Raw genomic sequence first — 19,342 nt, forward strand, 5'->3', positions numbered from 1 at the left:
TTACACTTGGAGAACAAACACAGTTTTGCTACCTGGCTACTACTAACTCTCCTATGTAAGTCCCTACTCCGGGATGTAAGAAAAGGTTGAGACCCCTGCAGACGTTCGGCCCGTTCTAAAGATCTTGAAAATGTAACTGGTATACAGCTAGGACGTATGATATCTCCATCACTCCTTATGAAATTATGGCTCCCATTTGTCTGGAGGGGATTTGTTTGAAGCAGTTAAACAGCTTGGACTTCCAGCAGGGTTCGTTGTGCCTGGAAGGCCTTGGTACAAGCTAAGCTGCGTAGAAGTGAGTTTTTCTACAGTGGGGAAGAAAGTATTTAGTCAGCCACCAATTGTGCAAGTTTTACCACTTAGGCTAGTTTCACACTAGTACTCGGCAGGGCTGCGGACAGCAGCCTTATTCCTCCGTTAAGCCCCATTTTGACGCTACCAACATCAGCCATCAGCCACCCCAGAAATGATGCATCCATAAGATGCGCCAAATCTGGCTCTTAGCCTCGCTCTTCCCACCCTGATGCAGTGGCAAGTGAGGTAATAGGGTTGGGGTTGATGTCAGCTTTGTATTGTCAGCTGACATCAAGCCCAGGGCTTAGTAATGGAGAGGTGTCTAGAAGACGTCTCCATTACTAACCCCATAGTGAGTTTTGAAATAAACACACAGCAAGAATAAAATTCTTTATTTGATACAAATACCTCCAACCCTCTTTTTCCTATTTATTACTATATAAATGAAAATAATACAAAAAAATATTCCTCACCTGTCCGACAAGAAGATAATCAGTTTGCCTCACCTGTGCTACATCTGGATGTCTTGACAAAAGGTGGCATGATGCGAATGTTCATCCTGACATCCAGGAGACACGGAGCTGAGCTTGGGACGCAGCTTCAGTGACGAGCGGTAATGTCATAGAGTTTACCGCCGGTCACTGCCAGCTGTTCCCATGCTCAGCTCACTGTGAGTCAGCTGATGAACTGAGGTGACCTCAATGAGATCACTGCCACCATAGTGAGAAAAATCTCACTAATCAGTTACTAATTTGCCAGATGACACCAGGAACAATCTCTGTGCACTTGGTATAATCCTACTCTCTCATCTATCCTCTAGTACAAAATGAGTCAAGAGGAAATTGACATCTGTGCTTGCTACAAGATCTAGGGACTATACAGCTTCTACGTAATCCTGAATTAGAGGCAAACAAAGAATAAAATTATTATGTAATGTTTTATTTGATAGCAGAAGTAACCTTCATTATTAGATGACAATTGTTAGAGATTAATATTTATTTCAAATCATCATTTTCATTCATATATTCATCATTTCATGCTTTTATTAAAGGGAATATATCAGTACAACCTCCCCCTCAAACTGTGTATGGTCATGTTGCTCTCAGAAAAATAATGCCATCTACACTTTTGCTTGGGCAATATTTTGTTCCTAAGGCTGAAAAATTGTTATTGTGCTCTAACACTCCCAGAGCACTTAAGATTAATTTACAAATGAGTGCAAACATGAGTACAACAGATAGAAAAAGTAAAAGTATGGATGGAATTATCTGTGAGAGAGCAACAAGACCATATAAACAGCTCGGGGGACTGGATCGCTTTGACAGATTCTTTTTGAGTTCACATTTGTATCCTCACCCAACGCCCAACATATGTTATGTTTTGTTGCTGTTGCCGTATTTTGCAAAAGTATTTCATTTTTCCATCACTATTTTGGTTGTCACTTTTCTGGAAGCTTCTCAGCAGCTGATAACAAACCAACATGGAGGTGGTAACATTTCCTGAATCGTTTTGTTGGCATTTTCTGTAATCATTTTTTTAGCATTTTGGGGGAATTTCAGCTTATATTTTTTTTTAGAAGTTTTTTTTTTATATATCTATTAAGCAATGAATAAAACGTTATTGAAAATGCTAGCATAACGCTCAAAAAGACAATCATGTATCTTCTGGGTATTATTTCAGCATCCCATTTGACTTTTATTGTAAAGAATGGAACACCGTCCTAGCGGAAAACACCTAAAGAATAGACACGTCACTTCTTTTATATGCTTGACATTTTTTAAAATCTTAAGGCCGTGTGACCATAATGAGCTGTTGATGAGCTTTTGAAGTTGCTAATTTTCTGCACCTATTATTTAAATTAGGTTACTTATGTTTTTTCATTGCATTTTTTTAGTGCACTTTTTTTACATTTGATGCTGCGGTTTTTATCTCTTTTGCAACTGTAAGACGCTGCGTTTTTGACCCAGCGAAAATACAAAGCATCAAAAACTCATCATGGGGACAAAGCATTCTCAGTGTCGTCTTCCTAATAAATGCCGTATTTTCCGGCGTATAAGACGACCCCCCAACTTTTCCAGTTAAAATATAAAATCTTAAACGTCGGGGGTCTTCTTATATGCCATGTGTCGTCTTATAGGGCCGGTGAATAATGTGTCTTTTGGGGGGAGTGGTCCCGATGACGAAGAGAGGGGGCGTCTCACAGGAAAGTGTGAGTGGAGTATCCCCCTATTACCTCATCGTGCAGCGTCGGGCCTCTGGGGGCAGCGCATGCTCAGATTCAGATCTCCCGAGATCTCGGGAGACGAGATCTGTATCTGACCGTGCGCTGTCCAAAGCGGCCATTTTCCCGGAGGCCACCGTATCGCAGCAATGGAGCTGCCGGTGCCTCCGGGCTTTGAGGAGATGCCGGAGGAGCCCCGACTCTGCACTAAGATCCGCCACCCCACAAAACAGAGGCCCGACGCTGCACGAAGAGGAGCCGCCTCACAGCACCCACGCGGCACAAAGAGGAGCAGCCGCCGCCGCTCCCCAGCACAGAGACCCCACGCTGCTACAATGAGGTAATAGGGGGATACTCCACTCACACTTTCCTGTGAGACGCCCCCTCTCTTCATCATCGAGACCGCTCCCCCCCACCCACCATATACACATAGGTCTGCACCCGGCGTACAAGACGACCCCCGACTTTTAAGAAGATTTTCTGGGGTTAAAAAGTCATCTTATACGCCGGAAAATACGGTAATCATTGTCTTCACCCACACTGTATATTATCTAGCAGCAGCCGCTGTAGTACTCGTGTAACATGGTCACATCTCTGCATCTCCAGCAGAACAGATATCAATACTTATTAATGCCGATGTTCTCCTGAGTCTTATATGGGAGCACAAATGTCAAAAACTCAACTCGCTAAGGCGTAATTAGTAAAAGCAAAATTATGTGCTTAAAATCGATATAAAATGATAAATATAACAGTCCCATCTCCCCACAAACAAAAGCGTTTGGGCCACTAAGTGATTAACAGGATTTTTCTAATATTTGATTGTTTTCTTATGTCATAAACCTCTGAGTTCTAGGAACCAACCGCAGATACCAGTGTCCATGATAAGCCACGCTGGAGACACTTTTCTTGAAGAAAAAGTAATCTTTTTCTCAGTATTTGTAAAATTAGTGTCAAAATACACCACAAAAAAGAAAGAAATCCTTCATAAGGCTCCATCCAGTATCTGTATGGTAAACCAATCATATTTCTCAGCTGCTTCCCAATATCTTTATAGAACCCGTGTCTACAGCTAGTAGAGCATGTAGGGGCTCGGTGAAGGCGGCAGTGAAGGTGTGTAAGTGTCTGATGGGGTCACACAGCTCATAAAAGGACAACTGCCCGGCCTCATAATCCAGACATATCCTGAACCGATTACTGGAGATCTGGTGAGGTAACGGGATCACTTTATAATTATGTCTCATTGAGTAATTATTATTGTGTCCAAATAAACCCCAGGACTTTGTATTTTGCCCAATGCATGACTGCTCTCCCTTCCTGTCCATACTGGGGTAACATATTGCCGCCCTCCACCATCCTGATGCACTGATCTCCACATCCCAGTAATGTCGGCCTGAGTTGAATCCCCTCTTGCTCATCACCTTATTATCCTGGAATCTCTCTGCTGTGCTTGGACGATTCAGTCTTATTCTTGTCCAGGTCGCAGTTTTCAGGTCAGCTGATATAAAGAGATTATTAGCAGCCGTCTTTACATCCAGTACAGGAGACTCCACGCAGTAAGTGCAGAAGATCCCGGTGATCTCCTTATGATGTGGTTGGGTAGCCAGGAAATTTTTCACGACATTACACAGAGCTATGTTCTTCTGTAGTGGAGGCAGCTTCGGAAATGTGGTGATCTCCTCATGATGTCGTTGGGTAGCCAGGAAATTGTCCACGACATTACGCAGAGCTATGTTCTTCTGTAGTGGAGGCAGCTTCGGAAATGTGGTGATCTCCTCATGATGTCGTTGGGTAGCCAGGAAATTCTCCACCACATTACACAGAGCTATGCTCTTCTGTAGTGGAGGCCACTTCCGAAATGTTGCTCTACAGTCAGGACAGGTATAAACTCCAGACCCGCCATCTGTATCCGGCACACGATCAATACAGACCCGGCAGAAGCTGTGTCCACATCTCAGGGTTACAGGATCTGTATAAATGTCCAAACAGATGGAGCATGTCAGATCCTCTCTCACATTAGCAGACGCCATGGCTTCAGGATTTACAACAAATGAATCTTCAAGTGTATATCCCAGCAAATATGACATTGCACAGCCTGTGGGAGGAGCTATTATTAACCTTGTAATCTGATTGATGGGAACAGTTGTCTTATCTCCAGTTGCAGAAAACAAAGTTGATTTCTCCATGTTTAAAGGGAACCAGTCATGTTAGAAAAACACTATTAACCTGCAGACATGAGGTTAATCTGCAGGTTAAAGGGAACCTGTCACCCCGTTTTTTGAAGATGAGCTAAAAATAGCGTTAAATAGGGGCAGAGCTGGGTGTTACATTAGTGTCTTTGTGTGCCTTTATTACCCACCTATGCTGCCGAAATACCTTTGTAAAGTCGCCGTTTTCTGCTGTCACTCACGCTGGTCTGGTCCTATGGGCGTGGTGACAGCGCTGTTTCTCCCCCAGAATCCTGCTCATCATTACGTTGGTGGCGTAGTGGTGTGCGCATGTCCAAAGAGAATATCCACTGCCCAGGAGATGAAAAACGGCGCGATCTGCGCTATTCAGCCGTTTACCGGTGGGCGCGGCCATCTTTCCTGTGGCCGCGCGTGCGCAGATGGAGCGCTCTGCTGCCCGGGGCTTAAGGAAAATGGCCGCGGGATTCCGCGCGTGCGCAGATAGGGAGGCCGTTTTGATGCCATCAGATCCGGCTGGGCACCCATTACGCTTGAAGACCAAACACAGCTTTGCTACCTGACCTCTTCAAGCCAATTTACGTATCTCCCTACCCCATCAAATGTTGATAAATGTAGAGTAATGTACCTAGGATGGAGTAATTCCATTGTTGCATGTACATTAAATAGACTAGGAGAACAGAATAGGAGAAGGACTTGGGTTAAAAGTAGGCTGAGCAACAGTACTCAGTGTCAAGCAGCAGCTGCAAAAGCAAACAAGATTTTAGGGTGTATAAAAAGAGAGATAAAATTCTGTGATACCAATGTATTCCTACCCCTTGTAGGAATTCTCGCTCTCAGATAGGCTGTAGGTAACTTTCACACAGGCACTGGATTCTTGAATCAATGGAAGGTGACTATTATTTCTACTGGTTGCACAGCACCAAACAAAATCATTAACACAAAATCCCTAGCTTTGTGCAGGTGCTAACTAAACAACATAGACCCTAGCTACTCATACATGGCTGAGCTAGTCCCAGTCCGGTCAAACAAAACAGCTATCATCCATAGTAGCCAGTTATAATTGCAGTTTAGTGCACACGGCCTGTGCAGTCACTTCTCAGAGAGAGATTCCTTGTCTCTCTTCAGCTCCAACACTAATCCAATCTGCTCAGTTTCCCTGTTGAAAACTGTTACTCGAGGTGCAGGGTCACTGAATTAAAGGTGATTTATTACTTGCAATGAGACAAAACTACAATTGTAAAGTGTTGTCTGCTGTAACAGAGAAACACAAATATTATATAGACCTAAGAAGAGGGAAGGAATCACTTGTTCTCTCCCCCTCCTTCAACATTACTAGTGTTATTTACCTATTAACTGAGCAAACACATCTAGCAAATTAACTAATACTTAGTATAAAATTATTCTTACATTTCCCTCCTTTTTATACTAAGAACACATCTGTAAACTTTATCTTTTGCCCAACCTATCCACACTGAACATTCCTTTCCACAAATTCTCTGCCAGTTCTCCAGAGAGGGCGGTAAGGCCCTCCAAGGCCTTTGTGATATTACCATCTGGAGAAATTGTTTGGAATAACAGTACTACAATAAGTGCCCAGCATTTTACATACACATCCCTTTTCTGCAAGAAGCATGTCTAATGCTATTCTGTTTGGCCCTGCCATTAGAGTAGGAGCCATCTGTTCTGACTTGTGTTATGATCCTAGTGGCAAGGATCGCAAGTCTGACTAGCTAAGTAACTAAACCGACGACTAGCTCTGGGGAAGTGGTAACTGGATTGACCGCAACCTGATCCTATCCGCACACAACTATAGGTAGCCGTGGAACGTTACCTGGAAATCCTAGACGTCTCTTCACGGCCTGAGAAACTGACTATTCCTAGAGGGAAAGTAAAGTCCTCACTTGCCTCAGAGAAATGACCCCAAAGATATAGAAAAGCCCCCACAAATATTAACGGTGAGTTAAGGGGAAAGCACAAACGCAGAGATGAATAGATTTAGCAAATGAGGCCCGCTAACACTAGATAGCAGAAAATAGGAAGGGAACTGTGCGGTCAATAGAAAACCCTGTACAAAATATCCACGCAGAGATTGCTCGAGCCCCCGCACCAACTAACGGTGCGGGGGAAGCAACTCCGTACCCCAAAGCTTACCAGCAGCAAGAGATCACATATTAGCAAGCTGGACTAAACTCATCATACACAGAAATCATATTGCAGACTGATGAGCAAAAAATAATCAAACAGAAACTTAGCTTCTCACGAAGAGACTGAAAACGAAGATAGTCAGGAGTAATCAGAATAGCACTGAATACATCGACAGCCGGCAACAAGTGAAGGTGTAGCAGAGCTAAATAGGAACCTCCCTAGTGAATAACGAGGCAGCTGATCCAGCCACAGACCCGCAGGATAACAAACAAAGCCACCAGGGGGAGCCCAAAAACAAAACTCACACAATACCACCTGTGACCACAAGAGGGAGCCCGAAAACAGAGTTCACAACAGTACCCCCCCCTTGAGGAGGGGTCACCGAACCCTCATCAAAACCCCCAGGGCGATCAGGGTGAGCCACATGGAAGGCACGAACCAAATCGGCCGCATGAACATCAGAGGCGACAACCCAGGAATTATCCTCCTGACCATAGCCCTTCCACTTAACCAAATACTGAAGCCTCCGTCTAGAAATACGAGAATCCAAGATCTTGTCCACCACGTATTCCAATTCTCCCTCAACCAGCACAGGGGCAGGAGGCTCAACCGAAGGAACCACAGGCACAACATACCTCCGCAACAACGACCGATGGAACACATTATGAATAGCAAACGATGCTGGGAGGTCCAAACGAAATGACACAGGGTTAAGGACTTCCAAAATCTTATGAGGACCGATAAACCGAGGCTTGAACTTAGGAGAGGAGACCCTCATAGGAACAAAGCGAGAAGACAACCAAACCAAGTCCCCAACGCGAAGTCGGGGACCCACACAGCGACGGCGGTTGGCAAAGCGCTGAGCCTTCTCCTGTGACAGCTTCAAATTGTCCACCACATGATTCCAAATCTGATGCAACCTATCCACCACAAAATCCACTCCAGGACAGTCAGAAGGCTCCACCTGACCCGAGGAAAAACGAGGGTGAAACCCCGAATTTAAAAAAAAAGGCGAAACCAAAGTAGCAGAACTAGCCCGATTATTAAGGGCAAACTCGGCCAATGGCAAAAAAGTCACCCAGTCGTCCTGATCAGCAGAAACAAAACATCTTAAATAGGTTTCCAAGGTCTGATTAGTTCGCTCGGTTTGGCCATTCGTCTGAGGATGGAAGGCTGACGAAAAAGACAAATCAATGCCCATCTTAGCACAAAAGGTCCGCCAAAATCTAGACACAAACTGGGATCCTCTGTCGGAAACAATATTTTCAGGGATCTCGTGCAAACGAACCACATTTTGAAAAAACAGCGGAACCAACTCGGAGGAGGAAGGCAACTTAGGCAAGGGCACCAAATGGACCATCTTAGAAAAACGATCACAAACCACCCAGATGACAGACATTCTCTGAGAGACAGGGAGATCTGAAATAAAATCCATGGAAATGTGCGTCCAAGGCCTCTTCGGAACAGGCAAAGGTAACAGCAAACCACTGGCACGAGAACAGCAAGGCTTAGCCCGAGCACAAATTCCACAAGACTGCACAAAGGAACGCACATCCCGCGACAAGGAAGGCCACCAAAAGGACCTGGCCTCCAAATCTCTGGTACCAAATATTCCAGGATGGCCCGCCAACACCGAAGAATGAACCTCGGAAATAACTCTGCTGGTCCATCTATCTGGGACAAACAGTCTCTCCGGTGGACAACGGTCAGGTCTATCCGCCTGAAATTCTTGCAGCACTCGTCGCAAATCTGGGGAGATGGCAGACAAAATCACCCCCTCTCTGAGGATACCAGCCGGCTCTGAATCTCCAGGAGAGTCAGGCACAAAACTCCTAGAAAGAGCATCAGCCTTCACATTCTTCGAACCAGGCAGGTACGAGACCACGAAATCAAAACGAGAGAAAAACAACGTCCAACGAGCCTGTCTAGGATTCAGCCGCTTGGCAGACTCGAGATAAATCAGATTTTTGTGATCAGTCAAGACCACCACACGATGCTTTGCTCCCTCGAGCCAATGTCGCCACTCCTCAAATGCCCACTTCATAGCCAACAACTCCCGATTACCAACATCATAATTCCGCTCGGCAGGCGAAAACTTTCTTGAAAAGAAAGCACATGGCTTCATCACAGAGCCATCAGAGCTTCTCTGCGACAAAACAGCCCCCGCTCCAATCTCAGAAGCATCAACCTCGACCTGGAAAGGAAGAGAGACATCTGGCTGACATAAGACCGGAGCCGAAGAAAACCGGCGCTTCAGCTCCAGAAAGGCCTCCACAGCTGCAGGAGACCAATTAGTAACATCAGAACCCTTCTTGGTCAAATCCGTCAAAGGCTTAACAACACCAGAAAAATTAGCGATGAAGCGACGGTAAAAATTAGCAAAACCCAAGAACTTCTGAAGACTCTTAACAGATGTAGGCTGAGTCCAGTCATGAATAGCCTGAACCTTGACTGGGTCCATCTCAATAGTAGGAGAAAAAATTAAACCCAAAAAAGAAACCTTCTGGACTCCAAAAAGACATTTTGAGCCCTTCACAAATAAAGCATTGGCACGCCGGACCTGAAACACCATCCTGACCTGCTTAACATGGGACTCCCAGTCATCAGAAAAAAACAGAATATCATCCAGATACACAATCATAAATTTATCCAGATATTTGCGGAAGATGTCGTGCATGAAGGACTGAAAGACAGAAGGAGCGTTAGAAAGTCCAAATGTCATCACCAAGTACTCAAAATGGCCTTCGGGCGTATTAAATGCAGTTTTCCATTCATCACCCTGCTTAATACGCACAAGGTTATACGCACCACGAAGATCTATCTTGATGAACCAACTAGACCTGTCATGATTCCCAATGGCAGGGACATAGACAAAACAGGACTAGCTCTAGGAAGATGGAATCTAAGCTGACCGCGATTCTGAACCTAACGCACAACTAACAATAGCCGGGGAACATGCCTACGTTTTATCCCTAGATGTCTCGCACCAGCCGGAGATCTAGCTACCCCTAACAGAGGAAAACACAGACCTGGCTTGCCTCCAGGGAAACCCCAAAAGTAATAGCAGCCCCCAACATATAATAACGGTTAGTAGAGAGGAAAACACGTACGTAGTATGAATACAGGTTCAGCACAGAGAGGCCCACTAACTAGATAGCAGAAAATACAAAAGAGGACTTCGCGGTCAACTTAAAACCCTACAAAATACCATCCTGAAATTACCTTAACTCCGATATCAACTCATGACACCGGAGTGGTCATTTCAGTTCACTAGAGCTTCCAGCAGCAAGATTCATATAAGTGCACGCTGGACAAAACATACAAAAATACAAATGATCCAACTTAGCTGAGTCAGCAGACTTAGGAGCAGGTAGCAAGCAACAGAGGAACTCTGGTAACATTGATAGCCGGCACTAGAATGACTGAGAAGCCAGACTATATAGAAAACTCCCATTTCCTGATGGAAACAGGTGCACTGGAAATAAGGAACAGAAGTCAGCCAGTACCACCAGTAGCCACCAGAGGGAGCCCACAAACAGAATTCACAACAGTACCCCCCCCCTTGAGGAGGGGGCACCGAACCCTCATAAGAACCACCAGGGCGATCTGGATGAGCCCTATGAAAGGCACGGACCAAATCAGAGGCATGAACGTCAGAAGCAGTCACCCAAGAATTATCTTCCTGACCGTATCCCTTCCATTTAACCAAATATTGAAGTCTCCGTCTGGAAACGCGAGAGTCCAAAATCTTCTCCAAAACATACTCCAATTCCCCCTCCACAAGCACAGGAGCAGGAGGCTCAACAGAAGGAACAACCGGTACCTCGTACCTCCGCAACAATGACCGATGGAAGACGTTATGAATAGTAAACGAAAAGATACAGAATTAAGAATCTCCAAAATCTTATAAGGACCTATGAACCGAGGTTTAAACTTAGGAGAAGAGACCTTCATAGGGACAAAACGAGAAGATAACCACACCAAGTCCCCAACACGAAGACGATGACCTAAACGACGATGACGATTAGCAAACTGCTGAGTCTTCTCCTGAGACAACTTCAAATTGTCCACCACCTGACTCCAAATCCGGTGCAGTCTATCCACCATATTGTCCACTCCCGGACAATCCGAAGATTCCACCTGGCCAGATGAAAACCGAGGGTGAAACCCTGAATTGCAAAAGAAAGGAGAAACCAGAGTGGCAGAACTGGCCCGATTATTGAGGGCAAACTCTGCCAACGGCAAAAAGGCGACCCAATCATCCTGATCAGCAGACACAAAACACCTCAAATAAGTCTCCAAGGTCTGATTAGTTCGTTCCGTCTGGCCATTCGTCTGAGGATGGAATGCAGACGAAAACGAAAAATCAATGCCCATCCTAGCACAAAACGCCCGCCAGAATCTAGACACAAATTGGGATCCCCTGTCAGAAACGATGTTTTCCGGTATACCATGTAACCGAACCACATTCTGAAAAAATAAAGGAACCAACTCCGATGAAGACGGCAATTTGGGCAAGGGTACCAAATGAACCATTTTAGAAAAACGGTCACACACCACCCAAATGACGGACATTTTCTGAGAAACCGGGAGATCCGAAATAAAGTCCATCGAGATGTGCGTCCAAGGCCTCTTTGGAACAGGCAAAGACAACAACAATCCACTGGCCCGAGAACAGCAAGGCTTGGCCCGAGCACAAACATCACAAGACTGTACAAAAATACGCACATCCCGAGACAGGGAAGGCCACCAGAAAGACCTGGCCACCAAATCTCTGGTACCAAAGATTCCAGGGTGACCTGCCAATGCAGAAGAATGAACCTCCGAAATGACTCTACTGATCCACTGATCTGGGACAAACAGTCTCCCAGGCGGACAACGATCAGGCCTATCCACCTGAAACTCCTGCAAAGCACGTCGCAAGTCTGGGGAGACAGCAGACAATATCACTCCATCCTTAAGGATACCTGTAGGCTCAGAATCACCCGGGGAGTCAGGCTCAAAACTCCTAGAAAGGGCATCTGCCTTCACATTTTTTGAACCTGGCAGATATGAGACCACAAAATTAAACCGAGAGAAAAACAACGACCAGCGCGCCTGTCTAGGATTCAGACGCCTGGCAGACTCAAGGTAAATCAGGTTCTTGTGATCAGTCAAGACCACCACCTGATGTCTGGCACCCTCAAGCCAATGACGCCACTCCTCAAATGCCCACTTCATAGCCAAGAGCTCCCGATTACCAACATCATAATTTCGCTCGGCGGGCAAAAATTTTCGAGAGAAGAACGCACATGGTCTCATCACTGAGCAATCGGAACTTCTCTGCGACAAAACCGCCCCAGCTCCAATCTCGGAAGCATCAACCTCGACCTGAAAAGGGAGTGAAACATCAGGCTGGCGTAACACAGGGGCAGAAGAAAAGCGGCGCTTAAGCTCCCGAAAGGCCTCCACAGCCGCAGAGGACCAATTGGCAACATCAGCACCCTTCTTAGTCAAATCAGTCAGAGGCTTAACCACACTTGAAAAACCAGTTATAAATCGACGATAGAAGTTAGCAAAGCCCAAGAATTTCTGAAGACTCTTCAGGGAAGTAGGCTGCGTCCAATCACAGATAGCCCGAACCTTGACAGGATACATCTCAATAGAAGAAGGGGAAAAAATGTACCCCAAAAAAGAAATCTTCTGAACCCCAAAAATGCACTTTGAACCCTTTACAAACAAAGAATTAGCCCGTAAAACCTGAAAAACCTTCCTAACCTGTTGAACATGCGACTCCCAGTCATCCGAAAAAATCAAAATATCATCCAAATACACAATCATAAATCCATCCAGATATTCACGGAAAATATTGTGCATAAAGGACTGAAAGACTGAAGGGGCATTCGAAAGACCAAAAGGCATTACCAAATACTCAAAATGGCCCTCGGGCGTATTAAATGCGGTTTTCCACTCATCTCCCTGTTTAATCCGCACCAAATTATACGCACCCCGAAGATCGATCTTAGAGAACCACCTTGCCCCCTTAATACGGGCAAACAAATCAGTCAATAGTGGCAAAGGATACTGGTATTTGACTGTAATCTTATTCAACAGCCGATAATCAATACAAGGCCTAAGGGAGCCATCTTTTTTACCCACGAAAAAAAAACCTGCTCCCAAAGGGGATGAGGAAGGACGAATATGTCCCTTTTCCAAGGACTCGTTAATGTACTCACGCATAGCAGCATGCTCCGGCACTGACAGATTGAACAAGCGACCCTTAGGAAATTTGCTGCCAGGAATCAAATCTATAGCACAATCGCAATCCCGGTGAGGAGGGAGAGAACTAATCTTAGGCTCCTCAAAAACATCACAGTAGTCAGACAGAAATGCCGGAACCTCAGAGGGAGTAGATGAAGCAATGGAAACCAAAGGTCCTTCCCCATGAGTCCCCTGACATCCCCAGCTTACCACAGACACTGTCTTCCAGTCAAGGACTGGGTTATGAGTCTGTAACCATGGCAATCCAAGCACTAAGACATCATGCAAGTTGTACAACACAAGAAAGCGAATCACCTCCCGATGGTCAGGAGTCATACACATAGTCACTTGTGTCCAGTATTGTGGTTTATTCCTAGCCAGTGGTGTAGAGTCAATACCCTTTAAAGGAATAGGGACTTCCAAAGGCTCTAGATCAAACCCACAGCGCCTGGCAAAGGACCAATCCATAAGACTCAGGGAGGCGCCAGAATCCACATAGGCATCAACGGTAATAGAAGATAACGAACAAATCAGAGTCACCGACAAAATAAACTTAGACTGCAAAGTGCCAATTGCAAAAGACTTATCAACCTTTTTTGTGCGTCTAGAGCATGCTGATATAACATGAGTAGAATCACCACAATAGAAGCACAACCCATTTTTACGCCTGTAATTCTGCCGTTCGCTTCTGGATAGAATTCTATCACACTGCATATTCTCCGGAACCTGCTCAGAGGACACTGCCAAATGGTGCACAGGTTTGCGCTCCCGCAAACGCCGGTCAATCTGAATAGCCATTGTCATGGAATCATTCAGACCTGTGGGCATAGGAAACCCCACCATAACATCTTTAACGGCATCCGAGAGGCCCTCTCTGAAATTCGCCGCCAGGGCGCACTCATTCCACTGAGTAAGCACAGACCATTTTCGAAATTTTTGACAATATATTTCAGCTTCATCATGCCCTTGAGAAAGGGCCATCAAGGCTTTTTCTGCCTGAATCTCCAAATTAGGTTCCTCATAGAGCAACCCCAGCGCCAGAAAAAACGCATCAACACTGAGCAGCGCAGGATCCCCTGGCGCCAATGCAAATGCCCAATTCTGGGGGTCACCCCGCAACAGGGAAATAACAATCTTAACCTGCTGAGCAGGGTCTCCAGCGGAGTGAGATCTCAGAGAAAGATACAATTTACAATTGTGCTTAAAATTCAAAAAACGAGATCTATCTCCAGAAAAAAACTCTGGCATTGGAATTTTAGGTTCAGACATAGAGGCATGTATGACAAAGTCTTGTATATTTTGCACCTTAGAAGCAAGATTATTCAGATTTGAAGCTAAACTCTGGATATCCATTTTTCAACAGCTGAGACCTGAGCCATTCAGGGATTAAGAGGAGAGAGAAGCAGCAGGCTGCAATTATGGCCAAACAGAACTTCAGAGCAAAAAAAAAAAAAAAAAAAAAGGTGTCAGGAACTTCTTTTCTCTCTTTCTTCAGCCAATACTTTTAACCACTTCGGGCCGGCTATACTGTCATGATTCCCAATGGCAAGGACATAGACAAAACAGGACTAGCTCTAGGAAGATGGAATCTAAGCTGACTGCGATTCTGAACCTAACGCACAACTAACAATAGCCGGGGAACATGCCTACGTTTTATCCCTAGATGTCTCGCACCAGCCGGAGATCTAGCTACCCCTAACAGAGGAAAACACAGACCTGGCTTGCCTCCAGGGAAACCCCAAAAGTAATAGCAGCCCCCAACATATAATAACGGTTAGCAGAGAGGAAAACACGTACGTAGTATGAATACAGGTTCAGCACAGAGAGGCCCACTAACTAGATAGCAGAAAATACAAAAGAGGACTTCGCGGTCAACTTAAAACCCTACAAAATACCATCCTGAAATTACCTTAACTCCGATATCAACTCATGACACCGGAGTGGTCATTTCAGTTCACTAGAGCTTCCAGCAGCAAGATTCATATAAGTGCACGCTGGACAAAACATACAAAAAATACAAATGATCCAACTTAGCTGAGTCAGCAGACTTAGGAGCAGGTAGCAAGCAACAGAGGAACTCTGGTAACATTGATAGCCGGCACTAGAATGACTGAGAAGCCAGACTATATAGAAAACTCCCATTTCCTGATGGAAACAGGTGCACTGGAAATAAGGAACAGAAGTCAGCCAGTACCACCAGTAGCCACCAGAGGGAGCCCACAAACAGAATTCACAACATAGACCCCCTAATGCAAGCAAACAGATCAGATAACAATGGCAAAGGATACTGAAATTTGACCGTGATTTTATTTAGAAGGCGATAATCAATACAAGGTCTCAGGGAACCATCTTTCTTAGCCACAAAAAAGAACCCCGCACCAAGAGGGGAGGAGGAGGGGCGAATAAGTCCTTTCTCCAAAGACTCCTTTATATAACGCCGCATAGCAGCATGCTCCGGCACTGACAAATTGAAAAGTCGTCTCTTAGGAAACTTACTACCAGGAATCAAATTTATTGCACAATCACAATCCCTATGAGGAGGTAGAGAACTGAGTTTGGGCTCATCAACTACATCCTGGTAGTCCGACAAAAACGCAGGGACTTCAGAAGGAGTGGACGAAGCAATTGACATCACAGGAGCGTCGCCATGAATTCCCTGGCAACCCCAACTTGACACAGACATTGCTTTCCAATCCAGGACTGGATTATGAGTCTGCAACCATGGCAGACCCAACACGACAACATCATGCAAATTATGCAGTACAAGAAAGCGAATCACCTCCTGATGAACAGGAGTCATGCACATGGTCACTTCCGTCCAGTACTGAGGTTTATTCATAGCCAATGGTGTAGCATCAATTCCCCTTAGTGGAATAGGGAATTTTAAAGGCTCCAAAACAAAACCACAGTGCCTGGCAAATGACAAATCCATCAGACTCAGGGCAGCACCTGAATCTACAAAAGCCATAACCAGGTAAGATGACAGGGAACAAATCAGGGTAACAGACAAAATGAACTTAGGCTGTAAAGTACCGATGGTGACAAATTTATCAATCTTTTTTGTGCGCTTAGAGCATGCTGAGATAACATGAGCTGAGTCACCACAGTAAAGGCACAACCCATTTTGCCGTCTATAATTTTGCCGTTCACTTCTGGTCAGAATTCTATCACATTGCATAGACTCAGGTGTCTGTTCAGAAGACACCGCCAAATGGTGCGCAGGTTTGCGCTCCCGCAAACGCCGATCAATCTGAATGGCCAGAGTCATTGACTCATTCAGACCTGCAGGCGTAGGGAACCCCATCATGACATTCTTATTGGCTTCAGAAAGACCTTTTCTGAAATTTGCAGCCAGGGCACACTCATTCCATTGAGTAAGCACCGACCATTTCCGAAATTTCTGGCAATACACCTCTGCTTCATCTTGCCCCTGAGAGAGGGCCAGCAAAGCTTTTTCAGCCTGGTTTTCAAGATTAGGTTCCTCATAGAGCAATCCAAGGGCCAGAAAAAACGCATCCACACTGAGCAATGCAGGATCCCCTGGCGCCAATGCGAAGGCCCAATCTTGAGGGTCGCCACGCAAGAAAGAAATAATAATTTTAACTTGCTGAACGGAATCACCAGAGGAACGAGGTTTCAAAGAAAGAAACAATTTGCAATTGTTCTTAAAATTCAGGAACCTAGATCTATCTCCAGAAAACAACTCCGGAATAGGTATTCTAAGCTCTGACATAGGACTGTGAACAACAAAATCCTGAATACTTTGTACCCTTGCAGCAAGATGATCTACACTGGAAGCCAAACTCCGGATATCCATGTCAGCAGCTGAACTCAGAGCCACACCAAGATTAAGAGGACTAGAGAAGCTAGACACACAGCAGCTAAACACACGGCAGCAAAAAGAAAAAAAAAAAATTTCTCAAGGCTTCTCTTCTCCTGCTTCTGCCATGCAATTAACACTTTATGGGCCGGCTGTACTGTTATGATCCTAGTGGCAAGGATCGCAAGTCTGACTAGCTAAGTAACTAAACCGACGACTAGCTCTGGGGAAGTGGTAACTGGATTGACCGCAACCTGATCCTATCCGCACACAACTATAGGTAGCCGTGGAACGTTACCTGGAAATCCTAGACGTCTCTTCACGGCCTGAGAAACTGACTATTCCTAGAGGGAAAGTAAAGTCCTCACTTGCCTCAGAGAAATGACCCCAAAGATATAGAAAAGCCCCCACAAATATTAACGGTGAGTTAAGGGGAAAGCACAAACGCAGAGATGAAATAGATTTAGCAAATGAGGCCCGCTAACACTAGATAGCAGAAAATAGGAAGGGAACTGTGCGGTCAATAGAAAACCCTGTACAAAATATCCACGCAGAGATTGCTCGAGCCCCCGCACCAACTAACGGTGCGGGGGAAGCAACTCAGTACCCCAGAGCTTACCAGCAGCAAGAAATCACATATTAGCAAGCTGGACTAAACTCATCATACACAGAAATCATATTGCAGACTGATGAGCAAAAAATAATCAAACAGAAACTTAGCTTCTCACGAAGAGACTGAAAATGAAGATAGTCAGGAGTAATCAGAATAGCACTGAATACATCGACAGCCGGCAACAAGTGAAGGTGTAGCAGAGCTAAATAGGAACCTCCCTAGTGAATAACGAGGCAGCTGATCCAGCCACAGACCCGCAGGATAACAAACAAAGCCACCAGGGGGAGCCCAAAAACAAAACTCACACAATACCACCTGTGACCACAAGAGGAAGCCCGAAAACAGAGTTCACAACAGTCTTGCCTTTCACTGCATCTCTAGCGTAATTAACAAATCTGTGCTGATTATAATATATGTAATTTATCCAATCCACATTCTTATTCATTGTAGTCATTATCTCAGTAAATTAGAATACTGTATAACACCAGCTTGAAAAATGATTGTAAAATCGGAAATGTTGGCCTACTGAAATGTATGTTCAGTAAATGCAATCAGTACTTGGTCGGGCTCCTTCTGCATCAATTACCGCATCAATGCGGCGTGGCACAGAGGCGATCAGCCTGTGGCACTGCTGAGGGGTTATGGAAGCCCAGGTTGCTTTGATAGCAGCCTTCAGCTTGTCTGCATTGTTGGGTCTGGTGTCTCTCATCTTCCTCTTGACAATACTCCATAGATTCTCTATAAGGTTAAGGTCAGGCGAGTTAGCTGCCAATCAAGCCCAGTGATACTGTTGTTTGTAAACCAGTTATTGGTACTTTTGTCAGTGTGGACAGGGGCCAAGTCCTGCTGGAGAATGACATTTCCATTTCCATAAAGCTGTCCTGGTAGACAGCTGCGCTGACTTTGGTCTTGATAAAACACAGTGGCCCTACACCAGCAGATGACATGGCTCCCCAAACCATCACTGATTGTGGACACTTCACACTAGACCTCCAGCAGCTTGAATTGGAAGAGTACTGCAGTGCGCAGGTGCTGGGCCTCTCTGACCTTTCCCGGTGCCTGCGCACTGCAGTACCTTGCTCTGCCCTCAACAGGGAATATGAGTACGCCTGCGCAGGAGCAGCGACAGGAAGCAAAGAAGAGGACGACATCGTATGAAGATGGGAGGCCCCGGACCACGACACCCATCGGACCAGACTGCCCCTGAGTGAGTATAATTTAACTTGTTTTTCTTATCTTCAGGTGACATCGGGGGCTTATCTACAGCATTACAGAATGGTGTAGATAAGGCCCTGATGGCGGTGGCCGCAGCTTATAGGCCAAAAATGGGGTGACAGATTCCCTTTAAAAGAACTCATGGCTGCTGTTTTTGGCACAAGGTAGAGGCTCAGTTTTAAAAAAACTGGGAAATTAGCATCACCTGGCCCAAGTTATATGAGCACACAAATCTCCAAGGATGCCAAAACTTTTGCATCAGCCCAGATTCCTTTTGGTAATTTTTAAAATATGAACAATTACTCTATTTTTTTTTTACAAAAACAATATATATATATATATTGGGTCTAAACCACAAAGGAAATGTGTCACCTTTAACTTTAGGCCTTTTAGAGATCATTTCATCTTCAACTTGCTTAACTGTTCACAATAACAGTCATTTTGACCAGGGGTGCCCAAACTTCTACATGCCACTGTATGTATCTGACCACCATACTCACGATTTGTCTGACTGCTGTATTCATCTATAAGTAAATTATCAAGAAGCCAAAATGTATAAGATAAACATAAGATTTTTATTTTTTAAAATCTTCACAAAAAAATATAAA

At 45.0% G+C, this 19,342-nt stretch overlaps 2 protein-coding genes across 2 annotated transcripts in view; both read right to left on the reverse strand.

The window, feature by feature from the left end:
• LOC143773497 (uncharacterized) overlaps positions 1-4,637 on the reverse strand; it is a 31,713-nt gene extending 27,076 nt beyond the window's left edge. The window contains exon 1 of the mRNA XM_077260922.1: positions 4,492-4,637. Within this exon, the coding sequence (XP_077117037.1) occupies positions 4,492-4,599 (108 nt within the window). The 5' untranslated portion in view covers positions 4,600-4,637. The remainder of the gene's footprint in view (positions 1-4,491) is intronic.
• The window catches only part of LOC143777006 (E3 ubiquitin/ISG15 ligase TRIM25-like), a 334,722-nt gene that overhangs the window by 190,170 nt on the left and 125,210 nt on the right, over positions 1-19,342 (reverse strand). The gene's annotated exons all lie outside the window — the stretch shown is intronic.

Source organism: Ranitomeya variabilis, chromosome 5 (genome assembly GCF_051348905.1).
Source record: "Ranitomeya variabilis isolate aRanVar5 chromosome 5, aRanVar5.hap1, whole genome shotgun sequence".
Lineage (NCBI taxonomy): Eukaryota > Metazoa > Chordata > Amphibia > Anura > Dendrobatidae > Ranitomeya > Ranitomeya variabilis.